At 40.0% G+C, this 23,369-nt stretch overlaps 2 protein-coding genes across 3 annotated transcripts in view; both read left to right on the top strand.

The window, feature by feature from the left end:
- Window positions 1-1,558, top strand: part of l(2)37Cd (general transcription factor IIIC subunit l(2)37Cd) — a 51,992-nt gene extending 50,434 nt beyond the window's left edge. The window contains exon 13 of the transcript XR_011394376.1: window positions 796-1,558. The gene's annotated coding sequence lies outside the window, so the exon portion shown is untranslated. The remainder of the gene's footprint in view (window positions 1-795) is intronic.
- A 5,988-nt stretch (window positions 1,559-7,546) lies between these two features.
- Window positions 7,547-15,296, top strand: LOC128704309 (sequestosome-1). 2 transcript variants are annotated; one of them, XM_053799454.2, is made up of 7 exons: window positions 7,547-7,687; window positions 8,457-8,656; window positions 9,451-9,594; window positions 10,863-11,038; window positions 11,160-12,069; window positions 13,168-13,596; window positions 14,306-15,296. In XM_053799454.2, the coding sequence occupies exons 2-7, from the start codon at window positions 8,482-8,484 to the stop codon at window positions 14,443-14,445; spliced, it is 1,974 nt and encodes a 657-aa protein (XP_053655429.2). In that variant the 5' UTR covers window positions 7,547-7,687; window positions 8,457-8,481; the 3' UTR covers window positions 14,446-15,296. The 2 variants fall into 2 exon arrangements, with proteins under 2 accessions (XP_053655429.2, XP_053655430.2); XM_053799455.2 differs by lacking the exon at window positions 7,547-7,687 and adding an exon at window positions 7,739-7,879 and having other exon boundaries at window positions 14,306-14,577.
- Window positions 15,297-23,369: the final 8,073 nt, after the last annotated feature.

The following is a 23,369-nucleotide window of genomic DNA, read 5'->3' as shown; positions in this document are numbered from 1 at the left end:
AAGATGAGGTAATCAGTCCCTCGGCCTTGGAGTTAGTGTTCACAGCATCGTGGTGGAGGAGAATCTGGAGCAAAGACAAGAAGACTGGTGGTTATACAGGCGTCAAGGAGAGGGACGGGCAGCAGACGAGGGCAAAGTCACTGGTAGGCGGGATTCCCCAGTGGAAGTAAGTAAGTAAGTTTATTCAGGTATACACAAATACAGTTACATAGAATTATCATACATAGCAGCATATGTGTAGAGAACCTGGGATAACCCAAAAAAATCAGACAGTGACTTATTTCCATTGGGGTCCTTTTACCTTATTATTATAATATAAAGGTTATAATATTTTCTTATTATTCTACAATGAAGAGAACATCTTATTATCATATAAAAAGACTATCTACTACACGAGGGTCATTAAGACTATCTACAATACGAGGGTCATTACTAGGAATAAGGTAAAATTTACACGTATGTTAGCTAAAAAATAGAAAATCATTCCCCTCCCTTTCTGTAGCTACATTCATCAGACACCTTTTGGCACTCTTCTTGAACTGGTTCATGCTATGACTGGCTTTAACATGTGCGGGTAGTCTGTTCCATTCCTTTATTGCTGTACAATAAAAGGTGTTTGAAGCCTGGCCACTGACTGTGGCTACTACAAAGTTGTGCTCTCTCCCCCTGGTACTATCTTATCCACTTGTCAGTATTGTATACCATTTTCCTCATTATACGATAACCTGGTATTGTTTGGAGGAAGAACTTTAAATATAGGTGAATATGTATGATGATTTCCCTTTTTATTTGCAGATTCTGAAGGAGATGAGATTACAATAATATCAGATATTGACCTGGCGGAGGCTATCAAGGAAACTTTAGAAAAGAAAAAAGAGGAACGGTTGTTGCATGTGACTGTAAAGGTTACTATATTGTAAATACACTATTACCCACATTAAGATAAGATTTTGTTCAGATTTTTAACCCCTGAGGGTTAGCCACTCAGGAAACCCAAGAAAGTCTGTGCATCATCAAGGACTGTCTGTCTTATTACCATTGTGGTCTTCAATCTTGTCCTCCAGGATGCGACCCACACCAGTCCACTAACACCCAGGTACCTACTTGCTTGCTAGGTGAACAATGGTACAACGGGTGTAAGGAAACATGCCCAGTGTTTCCACCCACGCCAGTTAGTCGACTGGTGTGGGTGGCATCCTGGGAAACAAGATTGAGGACCCCAATGGAAATAAGACAGACAGTCTAAGATAGTACACTGACTTTCTTGGGTTATTGTAGGTGCTAACACTCCGGGGTTAAAACTCCGAACAAATTTGATCTTAAAGTGACAGGATATGACTGTGGAATATTTTTACAAATATATTCCCAGTGTTATGTTGGATATGCAAATTACAAGAGGTAATAAGATCTATAAATGCCTTCACAACTGGTTCTTTGATGCTAATGATAGGCTCTTGATTCAAGAAGTTTGAGCTGCACTCTTCTACCTTGCAACAAACCTAATTATATATTGTTGGTTTAACACTCTAATAAATATAATAACTAATATCTAGAGAAAGTTGAGAAATTGCTAGGATTTTGATAACATTATACTATTGCAAAAAAATTAAATTTCCTAAAATTATTGAGTTTTCTGTATTAACCTTCGTGATGATGCAAGGATAATTCTGCTGACTGTTGACATTTACCTAAGATCTCCATAAACCACGGTACTGGTGGGGATTGAACTCGCGGCTGGTGAGTTGCTTTGCAATCGTGTTGTTACGATTTCATGAGATTTAGATTAGATTTTGCCACAGGAGTGGCTAGTTTATTGTGCACACCATATCCATCCTGTGGACGGTAGTGCAAAAGTATATGGATACATAAAAGGCCCAGGAACTGGGCCCCAAATGGTTAACAGGAATACATATGGATTTATACCTACATATCTATAGTTCAATTATCTGTTACAAGCAAATTTAGGAAATTTGCTTAGTATATCTGGTATCTTATTTTCATTAACCCCTCAGGGAAGGTTCCTTGATGCTGGTGAGGGGCTTTTGATTTAGGGAATTGGATCTGTGCTCCAGTTCCCCGAATTAAGCCTGAATGCCTTCCACATCCCCCCCCCAGGCGCTGTATAATCCTACGGGTTTAGCGCTTCCCCTTGATTATAATAATAATAATTATTTTCATTAATAAGATATCTTGTCATGTCACATAGGTAAAGCCTTTCTGTTATCACCCGCCTGCCCACAGAGAAAAGAAAGGTCCCTTGATGAGAGGAAGAGCTCTTCGTCCAAGGACCTGGAGTTACTCCTTCATCGAATCAACCCTGATTACCTTCCGATGATTATAATTATTTCAACCTGGTAAAGTAGCCTTGGTTACTTTACCAGGTCCCTTGATGTCCGTCAAGTGAAGGTCCCTTGATGTCCGTCAATTGGAGGTCCCTTGATGTCCGTCAAGTGGAGGTCCCTTGATGTCCGTCAAGTGGAGGTCCCTTGATGTCCGTCAATTGGATGTCCCTTGATGTCCGTCAAGTGGAAGTCCCTTGATGTCCGTCTTAAAACAGTGACCACCAAGATGCCAACACTGACAATATCACAGTACAATACAACTGAGGCACTGACCTACAGTACCTCTTATTATACCACGGACGTACAATACCACGGACGTGAGAGAGAGAGAGATTTTGTCCGTCGATTCGACGAAGACCATCTAGTCATCCTGGGGTCGAAGTTTGTGGGTACGCAGATTACTTGTCAGGCCAATCCGCGCACGAAACGTTCTCTGGCAGTGTGGACAGGGAAGGGTGGCGGCATCGAGGGGTCTGATGGCTCTGGTCTTCCTCGCCTGCCTGCGCTGCTCAGCTAGTGAGATTCTAATAAAGTTGGTAGAATTACCGACAATATGTAAAGTAAAAGGACACAAGTGCAACTAATGTGACATTTATTGTGACAACGTTTCGCTCTCCAGGAGCTTTATCAAGCCATTACAAACAATACATGGACACAGAGGGTATATAAAGGCTCAGAGTGAGGTGAATACTAGTGAGGTACCATTTCGATGTTCACTAGTGGTAGTAGTAGTAGTAGTAGTGACAAATGTACGAATTAATTGCTCTACCATATTGTATTACTTTTGTCACTACCACTACTACTACTACTACTACTACTACTACTACTACTACCACTAGTGAACATCGAAATGGTACCTCACTAGTATTCACCTCACTCTGAGCCTTTATATACCCTCTGTGTCCATGTATTGTTTGTAATGGCTTGATAAAGCTCCTGGAGAGCGAAACGTTGCCACAATAAATGTCACATTAGTTGCACTTGTGTCCTTTTACTTTACATAGTGAGATTCTGCTTGCCTCGCAGGATGTTGCCCCTTTCTGGACAACTGCTCGCCAGTCATTCCTGTCCTGAGCTATCAGCTCCCACATGGTGTGGTTGATGTTGAAAGCTTTCAGAGCAGTCTTGAGAGCACTTTCCATGCTGCACTACCACGGACGCACAATACCACGGACGTACATTACCACGGACGCACAATACCACGGACGTACACTACCACGGACGCACAATACCATGGACGTACACTACCACGGACGTACAATACCACGGACGTACACTACCACGGACGCACAATACCATGGACGTACACTACCACGGACCTACAATACCACTCACGTACAATACCACTGATGTACAATACCACGGACGTACACTACCACAGACCTACAATACCACTCACGTACAATACCACGAACGTACAATACCACGGACGTACACTACCACGGACCCACAATACCACGGACGTACAATACCACGGACGTACACTTCCACTGACTTACAATACCACTCACGTGCAATACCACGGACGTACAATACCACTGACCTACAATACCACTCACGTACAATACCACGAACGTACAATACCACGGACGTACACTACCACTGACCTACAATACCATTCACGTACAATACCATGAACGTACAATACCACGGACGTACACTACCACTTACCTACAATACCACTCACGTACAATACCACGGACATACACTACCACGGACGTACAATACCACGGACGTACAATACCACGGACGTATAATACCACGGACGTATACTACCACTGACCTACAATACCACGGACGTACAATACCACGGACGTACACTACCACGGACGTACAATACCACGGACGTACACTACCACGGACGTACAATACCACGGACGTACAATACCACGGACGGACACTACCACGGACGTACACTACCACGAACGTACAATACCACGGACGTACAATACCACGGACGGACACTACCACGGACGTACACTACCACGGACATACACTGCCACGGACTTACACTACCACGGACTTACACTACCAGGGACATACACTACCACGGACATACACCACCACTGACTTAAACTACCACGGACTTACAATACCACGGACATACACTACCACGGACATACACCACCACGGACATACACTACCACGGACATACACTACCACGGACTTACACTACCACGGACATACACTACCACGGACATACACTACCACGGACTTACACTACCACGGACATACACTACCACGGACATACACTACCACGGACTTACACTACCACGGACATACACTACCACGGACATACACTACCACGGACTTACACTACCAGGGACATACACTACCACGGACATACACCACCACTGACTTAAACTACCACGGACTTACACTACCACGGACATACACTACCACGGACATACACCACCACGGACATACACTACCACGGACTTACACTACCACGGACATACACTACCACGGACATACACTACCACGGACTTACACTACCACGGACATACACTACCACGGACATACACTACCACGGACTTACACTACCACGGACATACACTACCACGGACATACACTACCACGGACTTACACTACCACGGACATACACTATCACGGACATACACTACCACGGACTTACACTACCACGGACATTACCACGGACATACACCACCACGGACGTACACTACCACTGACGTACAGTATCACGGACCCACATTTTGTAAGTCCGTTTTTAAATCTTTAATAATACATAATGATGTAAATTTTCTTGTCTATAATTTGTTTTAAATATTATTAATGGCTTGATAATGACGATTTATTTAACATTGTTAATTTTTGGTGTATTTATGGGGAAGCGGTACACCCGTAGGGGTGAAGTGGCTCCCTGGGAGATTACCAAGTTGAGGAGAGGAAGGCAGCTCCAGTTCCCTGGATCACGAGCTCTTTGCCAGCATCAAGGGACTGATTGCATCATCTGTGGAAATGTGGTACGTGACAGTTAAGATCCTGGTGACAGCCGCCATCTTTACCCTCACTGACTCTCTCTCTCTCTCTGTCTCTCTCTCTATCTCTCTATCTCTCTGTCTGTCTGTCTGTCTGTCAGTCTCTCTCTCTCTCTCTCTCTCTCTCTCTCTCTCTCTCTCTCTCTATCTCTGTCTGTCTCTGTCTGTCTGTCTGTCTGTCTCTCTCTCTCTCTCTCTCTCTCTCTCTCTCTCTCTCTCTCTATCTATCTATCTATCTATCTATCTCTCTCTGTCTCTATCTCTATCTCTATCTCTCTATCTCTATCTCTCTGTCTGTCAGTCTCTCTCTCTCTCTCTCTCTCTCTCTCTCTCTCTCTCTCTCTCTCTCTCTCTCTCTCTCTCTCTCTCTCTCTCTCTCTCTCTCTCTCTTTTACACAGCTAAGAGCTGTTACCTACATCAACTCATCTGAAAGCATTATTTGAGAGCTGTCCATGTTCATCTTGTAATAAAATAGGTACATGGGTGTTAGTGGACTGGTGTGGGTCGCATCCTGGGTGTTAGTGGACTGGTGTGGGTCACATCCTGGGTGTTAGTGGACTGGTGTGGGTCGCATCCTGGGTGTTAGTGGACTGGTGTGGGTCACATCCTGGGTGTTAGTGGACTGGTGTGGGTCGCATCCTGGGTGTTAGTGGACTGGTGTGGGTCACATCCTGGGTGTTAGTGGACTGGTGTGGGTCGCATCCTGGGTGTTAGTGGACTGGTGTGGGTCGCATCCTGGGTGTTAGTGGACTGGTGTGGGTCACATCCTGGGTGTTAGTGGACTGGTGTGGGTCACATCCTGGGTGTTAGTGGACTGGTGTGGGACTCATCCTGGGTGTTAGTGGACTGGTGTGGGTCACATCCTGGGTGTTAGTGGACTGGTGTGGGTCGCATCCTGGGTGTTAGTGGACTGGTGTGGGTCACATCGTGGGTGTTAGTGGACTGGTGTGGGTCACATCCTGGGTGTTAGTGAACTGGTGTGGGTCACATCCTGGGTGTTAGTGGACTGGTGTGGGTCACATCCTGGGTGTTAGTGGACTGGTGTGGGTCACATCCTGGGTGTTAGTGGACTGGTGTGGGTCACATCCTGGGTGTTAGTGGACTGGTGTGGGTCACATCCTGGGTGTTAGTGGACTGATGTGGGTCACATCCTGGGTCAAAATTGACCTAATTTGCAGGAAAAGCACTACACAGTAAGGGACTTTCTATATAGTAATACATCATTAATATCAGCTATGGTCTATATACCTTGCAGAAATAAAATTATTATTATTATTGTTATTATTATTATTATTATTATTATTATTATTATTATTATTATTATTATTATTATTATTATTATTACGAGTCAACCCCTTTCAAAATCATGACTACGATTATAACCATTAGGAGTAAGTCCTTTTCTAAAGATATATTTATATTTTCTGGCAAAATAAAAAAAAAAAGAAAAATTGACATTATTGGTGTTAGTGATCATAAAAATAAATGTGAGTCATATATATATATATATATATATATATATATATATATATATATATATATATATATATATATATATATATATATATATATATATATATATATATATATATATATATATATATATATATATATATATATATATATATATATATATATATTGAGTTAAGTTCTTTGTGTTCAACAGACAGGAAATACAGTAATGTATTTTTATTTTATGGGAATTAGTGTTTAACCAGTAATATTGCTGTATATATTATTTATAGACTGTTATATATAATAGGTGAGATGTTGCGTAATAATTAATAATAACTTTCACGATAATACAGGTCAACGACGTGTCGTGGCCGCTCAACACAAATACTTTTAAAATACGTAATTATCATTGTTATTTGCTGGATTTGTATATCTAAGGTCTTATAAATATTTAAGTATTGAGAGTGTGTAAAATAACTGTTTTATATTAGTGTAATAACCCTTCAGATATTAAAATCAATAATATTGTTCAGTGTTTGTAAACAAGAGAGCAGCTCAGCTGATCGTGATGACGTCATCACACCCCTTAATATTTTTGTATTTATTGTGATATAAAAGCTGGCATATGACGCAAGGGAAATAAAATATAATTTTAGCTATGAATAAATGATGCACTATCGTTTATTAAACGCTTCTTGGGCTTTAAATAGAGAATATTAGAGATAATAATTGTGTTGAGTAATGGTGGTTGGCAGCCCTGAGTTGAGGAGTCAGAGGAGTGACGCTTCATCATCACGTTCAACATTACAACATTATTTTCTGCTTCTGGAAGCCTCCAGAACCCTCTGCTACTTCCACTCGAGACGGACGCATTATTTCACTAGTCACTGGTGAGTATATATACCAGGAGGAGCTGAGGGAGACACATATAGTGAAGCAGAAGTGACCTGGAGGTTTTGCCTTGTCTTAAGTCACCAAATATCAATTTTTTATATTTTTGTAGTTTTAGTCTCCATATATTTTGTCTTCTGTCTGCTGGATAACTTTCCATCGTCCTGAAACACTCGTCTGGCTTAATATTGGTAAGTTTTGACTGTTATTATTATAAGTTAGACAATACGTCACTGACTAGGATTATTAATAATAAAAATAATAATAATTATTTCTACAAGTACACAATACATCATAATTTACATTAATATATGATAATTACACTTTTTTTCAGATCAGAACTTTGTCATTATTTTCCCTCTGCTAAGTCTCAATTATTTGTATATTGTTCCAGATTTACTAATTATTTATTGAACAGATTATTAAAAAGAGGAAATTCTTTTGTATTTTTCAAGTAATATCTTTCAGAAAGATTTATAATGAAAATTTTGATAATAATTAAAATGTTTCATTTTGGAGCTCTAGTATTTTTTTTTTTATGGAATATAGGTATTTTTTTTATTGAAATATCTTCTATATAAGCTAACTTATAAACAATATTTAAAGGATATATCAAAATTAATACATTTAAGTTTTGAATCCTGTAGCTTTTAATTACCATTCATTAAGGTAATCACATTACCTGTATAATACAAACTGTAAATCTAACACTGTAATGAATTACCTATATAATACAAACTGTAAATCTAACACTGTAATGAATTTCAGATTTTAGGCTTTGAGTACATTCATCATGTCTGAAGAAAGAAGCTTAAGTGTCAAGGTCTACCTGGATGTTGGTGGAGGTCGACAAGAAGTGCGAAGGTTCGCCCTTCCTGAGAACTTAGCCACAAACTATCGCTGCTTGAAAGAAAAAGTCTCTTCCGTATTTGCCCTTGGAAACAAGGATTTAACCATTACTTGGAAAGGTAAGAAAGATTTGCTATGTGCAGTATTTAATCTGGAGGATACGTGTTCACTTGTGTCCCCTCAAGGAAGGTTCCTTGATGTTGGTGAGGGGCTCTTGATTTAGGGAATTGGATCTGTGCTCCAGTTCCCTGAATTAAGCCTGAATGCCTTCCACATGCCCCCCCCCTAAGTGCTGTATAATCCTCCAGGTTTAGCGCTTTCCCCTTGATTATAATAATAATGTTCACTTGTGTATTATGTTTTATTTATATATTTTTTATACTAAATGTTGTAAATCTAATTCTGTGACCTATTCTTTTTCATGGTAAAATACAAATTTATTCATAGGATTTCATGCTAATTTGTACTATATATCAAAATTGTGTTCTGAGCACCTCTGCAAAACCAGTGATTATGTGTGAGTGAGGTGAAAGTGTTGAATTATGATGAAAGTATTTTCTTTTTGGGGATTTTCTTTCTTTTTGGGTCACCCTGCCTCGGTGGGAGACGGCCGACTTGTTGAAAAAAAAAATTTACAGCATGCTTGAAAAATTTTCATTTTTAGATGACAAAACTTCAAGTGGAGAGGGAATTATTGTTTCTTAATCTTTTTCCTGTAAATATTCTACTTTTTTACTTTAAGAGGCCTCTTTCAAGACCAAGTCACATGGGGCAATGACTCCTGAAACTGTTAGCAGATATGGCATTCATATACAAAGAAAACAAGCTTGGGTGCATGTGCATGAATTGCTACCTTCACTAAAATATACATGTAATTGTGCACACGCATACTAATTTTGTTGTTGATTTTCAGATGCTGAAGGTGACATGATTGTAATCTCATCAGATGATGAACTGATGGAGGCTCTTGCTGACACCCTGAGCAAGCAGAATCTCCAACTGCTGCGGCTCAACGTGACAGTTGGGACCAGGCCTGATGTGGGGCCTAAGAATTCAGGTATATTATATACTCCCTCTCCTCACTTAATGACAGAGATAAGGACCTAAGACCCCATCGGTAAACGAATTCGTCGCTAAGCAAGGAGCATACGGTAATGGTAGTGGATTTGTCATCTATCGTTGATATTGTTTTAATGTCACCTTTGCACCATTTATAATATTTCTGGTATATTATTAAATGTTTATACAGCAGTATACTGTATATTGTAATAAACAGAATTGAGGAAATTAGCTCTAATATACATTATTTAGGTATAAATGCTGGTCAGAGAGCCCATCATAAGTCCGAGGTGTCAGTAAACGAGTACATCGCTAAGTGAGGAGAAGCTGTACAGTATGTGCGTACACATCACATACATAGACTTGCTGTGTTCTGTCACATATAAGTCAAAATATTGTACTTGGCTAAGTAGTTTATACAGTACAGAACTAGTCTTGTTTTGTGTTTATCTGACAGTTATTACATTACAATAGCCTGCAGGGGAAGGGCAGAGTACTCCTGATCCAAGGAGTTGAAGCTTCTTTTTCCCTCGTCAGATTAAACCTGAATAACATTCAGCCCATTTTCATACAGGTTTAGTGCTTTTGTTTGAATATTATAATAAAACATCAAGATAATAACATCTTTCCTAGAAATGTTTATCAGTTATTATTATGATAGACAGTAGAGAACAGACCTTCATTCTGTGCTATATTTCACTCTGGGTAGAGTTTTATTAAGCCCTAACTTGCACCCAAAGTTATTGGCAGTTTGGAGGGATATGTTGTGTATCTTTATACGTATATGCTTCTAAACTGTTGTATTCTGAGCACCTCTGCAAAAACAGTGATAATGTGTGAGTGTGGTGAAAGTGTTGAATGATGATGAAAACATTTTCTTTTTGGGGATTTTCTTTCTGTTTTGGGTCACCCTGCCTCGGTGGGAGACAGCTGACTTGTTGGAAAAAAAAAAAACTTGCACCCAAAGTGCAATAGTCTATAATGATTTGCTCTGAACCAAGTTTGGTTTTTACCACATTTGTCAGCAATGTCTGCCATCCTTTTTTTTTTTTTTTTTTTTTTTTTTTTTTTTTTTTTTTTTTTTTTTTTTTTTTTTTTAGCAAATAGGGTAAACACAACATTAGAGTATAAGCACTGAAATATAGATTGCATATATATTTTTAACAGACCTCTGTCCTAACACCTTCCACCCATTCATGTTTACTTCAACATTGAAGAAGTGCAGCTTTTGGAGACAACAGTGTTTTTTTTTTTTTTTTTGTTCAGGTAATCAGGAAGGAGTCCTTCATGAAGGGGTGGTGTGTGATGGATGTGAGGGACCCATCCGTGGATTCAGATACCGCTGTGTCAGCTGTGAAGATTTTGATCTGTGTGGTGCCTGTGAAGTGAAGGGCCTGCATAAGGAGCACAAGATGATGCGCATGTCTAAACCACATGTGAAGGTGAGAAATGTCAGTCTTTGTACAAAGGTAGATGTGTATAGGGTAGGGGTATCAGAGTTATGGCTTTAACTATGATTCCTTTTTGTCTTTTGTTTATTATTGTACTCTTTCATTGCTTCAGGGATCTCCTTGGTTCTTCTGGAGGGAATCTGAAGATTCACCTGGAAATTTCACTTCACACTTTGGTGTACAAGGTAACAATGGATCAACTTGCTTTAGCTCAAGTGCAACATCTGGTACTGGCACAGGTCCTGGTACAGGTGCTGGTGCTGCTGGGTGGACCTCCTGGGGTGGCCCTGGTTTTCGCCATGCCCATAGACGAGGATGTGCAGGAAGGGGACGTGGAGGATGGGGAGGATGGTGGGGCAGAAATTGGGGTGGTAAAAGTGGAGGAGGATGTGAACAAGGACAGTCAATGTTTTCTGGTTTTGGGCAACAGTACCAACATCAGCAGCAACATCATCAGCAGCACCAGCAGCAACATCAACAGCACCAGCAACAACATCAGCAGCACCAGCAACAACAACAACAGCAGCAACAACAGCACCAGCAAAGTCAGGAACAGGGAAACCAAAATAGCAACACACATACTGAATTTCCCTGGGCAAACAACACCTGCCCTTTCATGGCTGGAGAATGTAGTCCCCAGCAGATGGCAGAAGATGCTCAGAAAATAGCTGAAGATGCTCAGAAGATGGCACAAGAAGCTGCACATCATGCACACGAGTTTGCTTCACAAATGGCCTCAGAACATGTTGCCAATGTAATGCGTGGTATCTGGACTGCTTGGACTGGTCATCAGGGCCCTGGCCAACAGGGACCTGGTCTTAAAGCATCTTCAAGTTCTTCTTCTTCTTCAAGCTCTTCATCATCAAGCTCTAGTGGAGATTCCCCACAGCAAAAATCAAAAGAGCCCAAGGGACGTGAAGGTCAGCAGCAGAAAGACGTTAGCATGGAAGCTAATCAGACTACTGGTGAAGAGTACCTGAGGAATGTTGGCGAGACTGTTGCAGCAATGTTGGATCCTATTGGTAAATATTCAAATTCTTTTTTCTTTGGTTTATGCTAATTACCTTTCCTGGGAGCATGGGGATTCTTTATCTTGCTATATACAGTAAGTTAGATGGTCTTAGTCTGTTAAAAAAAAAATTTCTAAAGAAGCAAGGAGATACGTTTTCCCATTAATGGTTCTAAACCCCTATGAGTTTAGTGCTTCTATATAATTTAATGCAAGTTTGTCTACATAAATACAAGCTTGCAGATGTACATACAATACATCTATGCACATATGCAGTCACAACATATAAAATGCTTTGGGGCATAGGTATAATGGATAAGAGTATTATATTTAGGGGAAGCATTAAACCCATAGGGGTCATGCAGCACTCTGGAAATGGGAATCAATCAAGTTCAGTCCAAGATAGCCTTTTACCCAAAAAGTAACTAGAATAAGAGGACATTGACACTACACACTCAGAGAAGCCATAGAGGATGTACACGAACACTTTTTTAACATGCAAGTGATGAATAAGTAAGAATGAATTCGACAGTGATACAATTTAAGCCAACACAAAGCAAATCGGTCATTTACAAGAGTCAAAGCCAAAAGCTGGAAGTCGCCACTCAAGCTTAGATTAGTAATTCCACTCATACAGGGATATCAGAAAAAATTTCTTCAGCTCTGGTAAAAGGTGAAATGAACTGCACATTTGAGTGACAACAGACTCTACAGTGGATAAGAAAATAGTTGGGATATTGATACTTCATATTAATCATATGAAAGTTACCTTCCACTTCTTTAAATGGAAAGTTTCATTATCTTAGCTTTGGTGTCAGTTTCTCCTTGTTCTGAGGATAATATATTCAGCTATTTTACTTTTCCCTTGTTTTGCATGCCCTAGTACTGGTGTAAAAATATAACATTTTTAAAGCTGATTGTTTCTTCATTTAAATTTAGGTCTTACACTGACACTAGTTAATTGGTGCCTAAAAGTTTATCATTAAGTAATAATACATTAGGGCTGATTTTTATTTTTAAAGAGATGCCAGTGTATGACTTGGGTTTTATTAAAAATACCAAAATTTATAAATAATATATTTGTTTAAACCTGTTTTTTTTTTTTTAACAGGCATTGATGTCGAAGTGTCTGTAGAGCACAATGGAATTCGCCAGCGCTGCAGTCTAAGCAAGGATGATGTAGAGAATCGTAAGACTCCAACAGTTTTGTTCCCTCCAAGTCCTCCAAAGGAACCAGAGTCACCTGAAAAGTCTTTGGCATCGGAAACTAGTGCAAATATGGAAGTACAGACCGATAGTCCAAGGCCCCAAGGAGGTAATGATGGTGGGGCAGAAATAATGGAAGTAAGCAGCCCTGAAGCAGGACCAAGCCAAAATGCTGGAGATCAAATGGAAGGAGAGCATTCTTCAGACATAGAGGACTGGACACTGGTTAATCAGGATGCCAATTCAGAATCCCAGGGTGGTACCAAACCCAAGTCACCCCCCACTGAAAGGAGAGTTGTTTATCCAGATTTGGCAGTGATTGAAACTCATCCAAGTACGTAACTGATATTAATTTCCTTCATTGTGGCATTATAAAAGTTGATGGGGTAAAATGTTGTTGACACTGTCCCTGTGCCCATTACCACATGCTTTTCATAGAGGTGGGCTCCTACAGTCACCCAAGATTGTTCTTCCTTAAAAATATGTGGATAAATAAATAAATAAACTCGAGGAAAAAAATTATCAGAGTATATTTTTAAGATCCTAGGTAGTAGGCTGGTAGACAGCAACTGCCCAGGAAGGTACTACCATCCTGCCAAGTGAATGTGAAACAGAAGCCTGTAATTGTTTTACATGATGGTAGGATTGCTGGTATCTTTTTTTTTTTTTTCTGTCTCATAAACATGCAAGATTTCAGGTACATCTTGCTACTTCTACTTACCCTTAGGTCACACTACACATGCATGTACAAGCATATATGTACACACCCCTCTGGGTTTTCTCCTTTCTTACTAGCTATTCTTGTTTATTTCCACTTACCTCCATGGGGAAGTGGAACAGAATTCTTCCTCCATAAGCCATGGGTGTCATAAGAGGCAACTAAAATGCCATTAGCAAGGTGCTAATAACCCTTTCTCCTGTATAAATTACTAAACTTAAAAAGAAACTTTCGTTTTCTTTTTTGGTCACCCTGCCTCGGTGGGATATGGCTGGTTTGTTGAAAAAAAAATTAAGATAAGTCGTAACTGATCTTTCCTCTGCAGATCCTGTCATTCAGCGTGCTCTGGAGCAGATGCAGGCTATGGGCTACAACAATGAGGGTGGATGGCTCACCAACTTGCTTGAAATGAAACAGGGAGACATTAACCAAGTGCTTGACCTGCTCCAGCCAGTCAACAAGTAATGTGTCAACTTACATTGAACTTGATGGAAGGCATCATTGTGTATTGGCCAGCTTTCATTGTGTTTACTGTGTTTTCCAATATACTGTAATTAGGTAAAATACTTTTTTTTTTTTTTTAATCTTCATGTATTACTTTAATTTCCTGATGACCTACACATGACAGAAGTTTGTCAGTGAATGTGTGTATTTATAGTAACTGATCCTTTCATATATAACAAAGAAGAGTTGAAAATACTGGATATTATTACTTTTTAGTTTATAATATACAAATATATTTTCATTTGAAGTTTAGAGATGGTTAGATGTATTGCTAAGGCACTTAATTTTAAATATGCCCTCACAGGAGTGAAAAGGTTCTTTAATATCCATTAATATTAGCATTTGAGAAAATATTTAGCAAAAGATGTAGAATGTAGACATTTGATACTGTCCAGGAACTAGTTAAATTCTGTACTATGTATCCTATTCATAAAAGCTTGTGTAAACTAGTAATTTGTTCTTAATAGGTTGTAAGGTAAAGCTGTCTGTAGCTCTCACATTGAGTGTTCCATAATTCATTGTGACATTCAATACGTGCTAGAGTAGAAGGAATAATATATATTTTTGCTGTGGTATTTTTTGAAGAACTGGCTCTGTTCTCTAGTTCTGTACCAAATATTCAATTAATGTGGATACGGCCGGTTTGTTGAAAAAAAAAAAAAAAATATATATAATAGTCATATATTAATGAGCACCTTGTGGCAGTGATCATATTTCTTAATGTGGAGTTGTTACACTGCATTGTATTTTAATGAGAGCAACAATGCTCTTCTAAGGAATATTTAGCCAAATAAAATACTACTATATAGTAATGTTTGTATAGCTGCCCCCAAAATATCTTTTTGAATATATATAAATAAATATATGCATATGTATAAAATTATGCATCATAAAGTATACATAAACAGAATCTTAGTTGTATTGAATATGAAATGCCCATCGCACAGCTGGCGTGGGAGTAAATCTCAACTGCATGAATCATACCTAGTGAGCAGGGTTTTTTTTTCCAATGGGTGCTACCAGCCCTATGGTGGACAATGTCCTTGATGTTACATTAGGTAATGGAAATGGACTTTTGAATTAACCTAAATAGTTTTATGATACTGGATGTAATTTCTAAGTACTGTATACAATGGATAGGCTAATTTTTGTATGCAGTTCGTTAAATAATGTATATTTAAATTAGTTGTGTATACACTGGTGATGCTTGTTTATTGTACTGTCAAGTGAGATTTAAGTCTCATTAGCACCTTTTTGTGAATTCAGTATTCAAGTTGGTTTCATTTATTGTACTCTGTTGTATTGGTAATGCTAGAGTGTTCCTTATTAGTTGTATTAAACTAATGTGCTAATCCCTTGTGGGTTACTCAGCACAAGGAGTGCTAGGGACTTTAGCCTCTGGCCCTTAATTAGGGCCTTCTTGTTTAATATTTATATTGTCACTTTGCTGGTGCAGGGATGTGTTCAACAGTAGGTACTATACAAATTTTTGTTTCCTGACTTTTAAAAAATAATCTTTGTTATAGTTTCAAGTATTCAGTAAAGTTTAGAGAATTTACATAATGCAAAAGGTACCATACATATTCATGAATATGTTAACTATTTTTCATAGCCTAATAGTGTGTTTACATAGATACTTACTTGTGCATTCCTGTGTAAACTGTGTTACATATTTGCACTTATATAATGGTCAGCGTTGTATGACCCTTTTGGGTTTAGCGCAGTTATGATTATAATAATATAAAGTAAAAGGACACAAGTGCAACTAATGTGACATTTTATTGTGGCAACGTTTCACTCTCCAGGAGCTTTGTCAAGCCGAAAGCTCCTGGAGAGCGAAACGCTGCCACAATAAATGTCACATTAGTTGCACTTGTGTCCTTTTACTTTACATAGTCGGTAATTCTACCAACATTATTATGATTATAATAATAGAATGATGGTACAGTATTGCAATGTGTTTATTTTACTTGAGTGGAATGTAGCACATAAGTCTTCAATAAAGTGTTATATGTTTAATTTGTATTTAATTCCAAAACTGAAATGTTTTCATGTAATTCAAATGATCATGTAAAATTCTTGACAGTATCTTCTATGCATTTCTAAGTTGTCTGTAATGTAATTTGCCCATTTACATTAGTACTGTGTGTGTGCTAGTATAGTACTTTCCACCTAATGTGCTAGTGTAAGTACTTTACACCTAGAATGTGCTGGTGTGCTTACACCTAATATGTGCTAGTGTAAGTATGTCTCTTATGTGATGGTGCTATGGTGACTCGGGCAAAAGGTACTTGGTGTAACAGACACCACTGGCATCAGACACCTAGGGTGTCTGATGCCAGTGAAGGGCTCTTGATTCAGGGAATTAGAGCTATCCTCCCCTTCCTCAAGTCAAACCTGATTACTTCTCATTCCCAAACATTGTATGACTACCTACATGGCTGTATGACCCTCGTGGGTTTAGCACTTAGTTATGATTATAATAATTCTACCTCCATAATTTGAGAGCTCCTACAATCCCAATCACTTTTACCTCAATGATTTGAGAGGTTTCCCATAACCTGAGCCCCCGTTATCTCAGTGGCACACGAGATGCTCAGTAGTTGTACTTGAACCCTCGAGTGATAGAGGAGCTGCTGAAGTAATTCAGAGGAGTAACTTTATACATAGTGTTACGCTGTATGACCCTTATGGTTTAGCGCTTCTTTTTGATTATAGTATACATGGAGTCATACGACAGTAACCATTGAGACTCTGCACTGTATGAGCCTTGTGGGCTGAACGCTGTTATGATTGTAATAACCATATAGAATGAGAAATATCAGAGAACTTACTAAGAGAAATTAACCAATAACAAATCGAACATTCTAATGCTAAAAGTTGGAAGCCTATCAGACGTATTCTGAAATTTTTGCTACTGTTTTCGTATATAAAGTTGGCAGATTAGCATCTAAACATCTCGATGACAATCTGCAGAACAGCCAAAGGTTTGAAGTCGATCAGAAGAGGTATTCTCAAGTTATAACCACACCCTGGAAAAAAAAAATCCGACAATCCCCACAGGTAACATGTTCTGCCAAACAAATACCCATCCCATCAGTCTGGGTGACAGTGTCTTGCATAAGTTTAGCAACACAGACACAACATTGCATCATACATCCCACTCTAAAAACAGCCTCCAACACCACCACCTCTTCTCCCTCTCAACCAGCGTTAGTAAGGTTTGTTAGTTGGCTCACAAAATATTTTAGATAAGCCATGCGAGGCTACTAAATCATAGAAATGACGTTAAATATTTAAATTAAGAATCTTTCAGAACATTGTAGATAATGTATATGAGGTCAGTCTGGGTCCACAGCACCAGCTTGGACTCAGGAGAAAGCTGATTTAGAAACTGCTGAGTACAGAAGCTTGCAATTAGTCCAGTTCCATTTATGTGTCAGGGAACCTATAAGATGGTAGGCTTTTCTTACGGAAAATTACAAATTATAACCCCTCAGGGAAGGTTCCTTGATGTTGGTGAGGGGCTCTTGATTTAGGGAATTGGATCTGTGCTCCAGTTCCCCGAATTAAGCCTGAATGCCTTCCACATCCCCCCCAGGCGCTGTATAATCCTCCGGGTTTAGCTCTTCCCCTTGATTATAATAATAATAATACAAATTATAAATAACGAAAAAAACGTTAAAATCACGAGCTTTCATTAGATACAAATCTTAGTGATCAGTGTTAAAGAAATGATAAAAATGGAAAAAGTCTAACCTGGATGTGATAAATTATAGGCAAAGATAATTATTGGTATTATTATTATTATTACATTCATGAGGAACGCGCTAAACCTACAGGGGTTATGCAGCAGCTAAGGATATTGGAGGCAATTAGGTTTGATTCAAGGAAGGAGCTGTCATGTCCAATTCCTAGGATCAAGAGCCCCTCACTAGCATCAAGGAACCTACCAAGAGTAGTAATTAGTAACAAAAATACAACAAAAGTCCTTAACCCGCAGGGGTTACAAAAACACCTGTCAGATGTAAGTGCAACATTGAAGGTGAAGCAACAGTATTGTGGATCTTGCAAGAGACTGAATCTGCAAAAAGCTACATGGATCAACATATACAAGGAAGTACAATATTCAATCCTCGCAGCTGGCTTCTCCATATGTCTTCATAAACCAAGACAGCACTAGTGATGAGTCCAGCTGCCAGCTGAAGCCTGAAGGTACGTCTTTTCCTGGTAAGCTTTGAGATGACAGCTGGCAAATAATATCTTTATTTACTACCAGTACATGTACAAGGTATACAGACCATAGCTGACATCAATGACATACTACTATATATAAAGTCCCTTGTTATGCTGAGTATTTCCCGCAAATTAGGTCAGTTTTGTCAAAGGATGTGACCCACACCAGTCCACTAACACCCAGGATGTGACCCACACCAGTCCACTAACACCCACGATGTGACCCACACCAGTCCACTAACACCCAGGATGTGACCCACACCAGTCCACTAACACCCAGGATGTGACCCACACCAGTCCACTAACACCCAGGATGTGACCCACACCAGTCCACTAACACCCAGGATGTGACCCACACCAGTCCACTAACACCCAGGATGTGACCCACACCAGTCCACTAACACCCAGGATGCGACCCACACCAGTCCACTAACACCCAGGATGCGACCCACACCAGTCCACTAACACCCAGGATGTGACCCACACCAGTCCACTAACACCCAGATGTGACCCACCCCAGTCCATTAACACTCAGGATGTGACCCACACCAGTCCACTAACACCCAGGATGTGACCCACACCAGTCCACTAACACCCAGGATGCGACCCACACCAGTCCACTAACACCCAGGTAACCATTTTATACTGATGAGTGAACCTAGACAACCAGTGTAAGGAAACACGGCCGATGTTTCTACCCCTTCACCGGGAATCGAACCCGGACATCACCGTGTGAAGCGAGAGGCCACCAGGCCACGGGGCACCGTAGAGCAATGTAACCAGGTACATAAGCCAATGTGTACCACACTACTAATCAGGTATATTTCCATGACTTCAGTAATTCTTCCATAACAAAGATGGTACATCTTCATGAGGTCCTGAGGTACTCTCACCCTCTCACCACAGAAATAAAATAGATAAAATCACTTTCTTACGTTAATCTATTAATTAAAAGCTACAATGATAAGATGAGGGGCAAATATAGTGGAGCTGCTTTATTTAGAGAAATTATAGTTAATCCTAATCGCCGCCAAAGAATAAATACAGTCAAGTAATGGAAGATAGTTCTATATTTACGTGGACTGGATGTGGCAGCTGTAGGTGAAGTTGATGGCCATCATCACCATCACTGAAGTAAGGAAAACTAAAAGGACTGAAACTAAGGGGTAAAAGTAACGTTCTCAGCTGAATGTCCGCGGTTCGATCCCCGGCACAGGTGGAAACGTTGAGCATGGCTCCTTACACCAGCTGTCACAGTTTACCTAACAGCAAGTAGGTACCTATTGTGAGTCTAGGGTTAGGCTGTGAAATTGTCTGACCTAGAATAACAGTTCTTAACCTGTAAAACTGATCTTTTTAAAAATAAAACTCAATTGAGCTCGTGGCCATAGTGAAGAAAACTTCCACAATTAATTCACAGGTCCACACATTAATTTATAATGAATTTATACTTTGTACTTACAAATTGAAAGGATTGAACAAGAACAGATCAAAAGAATTTAACATAACCTTGGAAGAGAAATCCAGTGGAGATTTGATAATGACGTATATGTTACCCAGAGGTTGTGATGGAGCATTGACAAAGTGAAATACGAGGCACAGGAGCAAGAAGGTATATGTGAAAGGTAAGAATACAGCTGTTAGGAAATACTTCTTGAGTATTCAGGTGATAATGAAGTGGTTGATGAGGTGAAAACAGACTCCAATTTCAGGTTATATTTGATAGGACCCAGATATAGGACAAGGAACTAATCTGGAGGCCTGGTCAAGGACCGGGCCAGGGGGCGTTGACCCCCGGAACTCCATCCAGGTATGTAGACTCTCAACTTCAACAGATGACTGAGTACAACTCAAAGAGTACTTTACTGTGATGATAGATTTAGCCCAGATTTTAGTAGCCGACTGAAAGAATAAGCAACCTGTTTGACGGCCTAAATAGATGGAAAAATTTCATAGTTCAAAATTTTCTGTGATTTATATTTACGACTTTGAACAAAGTATAGATGTGGGTTGGTTGCCACTAAGGGACTTAAAAAATTACCTTATAATTAATATTTGTACTTTAGCAGCATATTAGTCACAACAGCAAATTATTATAGATGAAAAAAATAATAATAGAAACGAGTTAATAATACTATAACCCCCTGAGAGGGTTACCTTGATGCTGGTGACGGGCTCTTGATACAAGGCACTGGAGTTAGCCTTGTTTTCACTGTCTCAAACCTCATAACTTCTAATTTCACAAGGCACTGTGACCCCTGTGGGGTCACTATCAGTTTGAAAGCAGTGAATTATTATTATTATTATTATAATCAAGGGGGAAGCGCTAAACCCGGAGGATTATACAGCGCCTAGGGGGGATGTGGAAGTCATTCAGGCTTAATTCGGGGAACTGGAGCACAGATCCAATTCCCTAAATCAAGAGCCCCTCACCAACATCAAGGAACCTTCCTTCAGGGGTGAAAGCAGTGAATAAGTGGAGTGTTGTAGTGTATCCTACAAGTGAGGCTACAACACCCGGGTGATGTAAGCTTGGCCAGTGTTGCATCATGAAGCAAGATGTAGTAAGCAGCCAATGTTGCTGTTGCCACCCGGGACACTTAGACCTGTTTGACCTCCTCCCTTTCCTGCTTGTGCTGTGTTTATGGTGGTGGCTGTGTTTATGGTGGTGGCTGTGTTTATGGTGGTGGCTGTGTTTATGGTGGTGGCTGTATTTATGGTGGTGGCTGTGTTTATAATGGTGGCTGTTTATGGTGGTGGCTGTGTTTATGGTGGTGGCTGTGTTTATGGTGGTGGCTGTGTTTATGGTGGTGGCGGTGTTTATGGTGGTGGCTGTGTTTATGGTGGTGGCTGTTTATGGTGGTGGCTGTGTTTATGGTGGTGGCTGTGTTTATGGTGGTGGCTGTGTTTATGGTGGTGGCGGTGTTTATGGTGGTGGCTGTGTTTATGGTGGTGGCTGTTTATGGTGGTGGCTGTGTTTATGGTGGTGGCTGTGTTTATGGTGGTGGCTGTTTATGGTGGTGGCTGTGTTTATGGTGGTGGCTGTTTATGGTGGTGGCTGTGTTTATGGTGGTGGCTGTGTTTATGGTGGTGGCTGTTTATGGTGGTGGCTGTGTTTATGGTGGTGGCTGTGTTTATGGTGGTGGCTGTTTATGGTGGTGGCTGTGTTTATGCTTAATGCCTCAAATGACGTAGTGGAAGTTTTAGCAGTAAAGGTCGAGAACCAAAACCTAGTCATTGTGGTAGTCTACAAGCCTCCGGATGCAACATCCCAGCAATTCCAGGAACAGCTGTTAAAAATTGACCACTGTCTGGAAAATCTTCCAGCTCCTGCACCCAACATCTTGCTCCTGGGGGATTTCAACTTAAGGCACCTAAAATGGAGGAATATAGCAAATAATATTGTTGCAGTAATAACACCAGGAGGCAGCTCTGATGAAAACTCACACTCACACGAGCTTTTAAATCTCTGCACAAAATTCAATTTAAACCAGCAAATAATAGAGCCTACTAGACTGGAGAATACACTAGACCTCATCTTCACTAACAATGATGATCTGATAAGAAATGTCACCATATCAAAAACAATATACTCAGATCACAACATAATTGAGGTTCAGACATGTATGCGTGGAGCCTCAGACCGACAAAATGAGACTAGTCACGAGGGAGCATTCACCAAATTCAACTTCAATAACAAAAACATAAAGTGGGACCAAGTAAACCAAGTCCTAACCGATATAAGCTGGGAAGATATACTAAGCAACACAGACCCAAACTTATGCCTAGAACAGATTAACTCGGTGGCACTCGATGTATGCACAAGGCTTATTCCTCTAAGAAAAAGGAGGAGTAGATGTAAAATAGAAAGAGACAGGCGCTCCCTTTACAGGCGACGGAAAAGAATAACAGAGCGGCTAAAAGAGGTCAATATATCAGAAATGCGCAGGGAGACACTGGTCAGAGAAATAGCAAGCATCGAACTTAAGCTAAAAGAATCCTTTAGGAGTCAGGAATCGCGGGAAGAACTAAAAGCCATAAATGAAATCGAAAGAAACCCAAAGTATTTCTTCTCCTATGCCAAATCAAAATCGAGAACAACGTCCAGTATTGGGCCCCTACTTAAACAAGATGGGTCCTACACAGATGACAGCAAGGAAATGAGTGAGCTACTCAAGTCCCAATATGACTCAGTTTTTAGCAAGCCGCTAACCAGACTGAGAGTCGAAGATCAAAATGAATTTTTTATGAGAGAGCCACAAAATTTGATTAACACAAGCCTATCCGATGTTATCCTGACGCCAAATGACTTCGAACAGGCGATAAATGACATGCCCATGCACTCTGCCCCAGGGCCAGACTCATGGAACTCTGTGTTCATCAAGAACTGCAAGAAGCCCCTATCACGAGCCTTTTCCATCCTATGGAGAGGGAGCATGGACACGGGGGTCGTCCCTCAGTTACTAAAAACAACAGACATAGCCCCACTCCACAAAGGGGGCAGTAAAGCAACAGCAAAGAACTACAGACCAATAGCACTAACATCCCATATCATAAAAATCTTTGAAAGGGTCCTAAGAAGCAAGATCACCACCCATCTAGAAACCCATCAGTTACACAACCCAGGGCAACATGGGTTTAGAACAGGT

Source organism: Cherax quadricarinatus, chromosome 84 (genome assembly GCF_038502225.1).
Source record: "Cherax quadricarinatus isolate ZL_2023a chromosome 84, ASM3850222v1, whole genome shotgun sequence".
Lineage (NCBI taxonomy): Eukaryota > Metazoa > Arthropoda > Malacostraca > Decapoda > Parastacidae > Cherax > Cherax quadricarinatus.
This window is presented reverse-complemented; position numbering and strand designations above follow the sequence as displayed.

Excerpts from the sequence above, each read along its gene's own strand:
- LOC128704309 (XM_053799454.2), top strand. The coding sequence starts at position 8,482 with ATGTCTGAAGAAAGAAGCTTAAGTGTCAAGGTCTACCTGGATGTTGGT. Across the intron at positions 11,039-11,159 it reads TGTCTAAACCACATGTGAAG|GGATCTCCTTGGTTCTTCTG; the intron begins GTGAGAAATGTC and ends TCATTGCTTCAG. Across the intron at positions 13,597-14,305 it reads AGTGATTGAAACTCATCCAA|ATCCTGTCATTCAGCGTGCT; the intron begins GTACGTAACTGA and ends TTTCCTCTGCAG.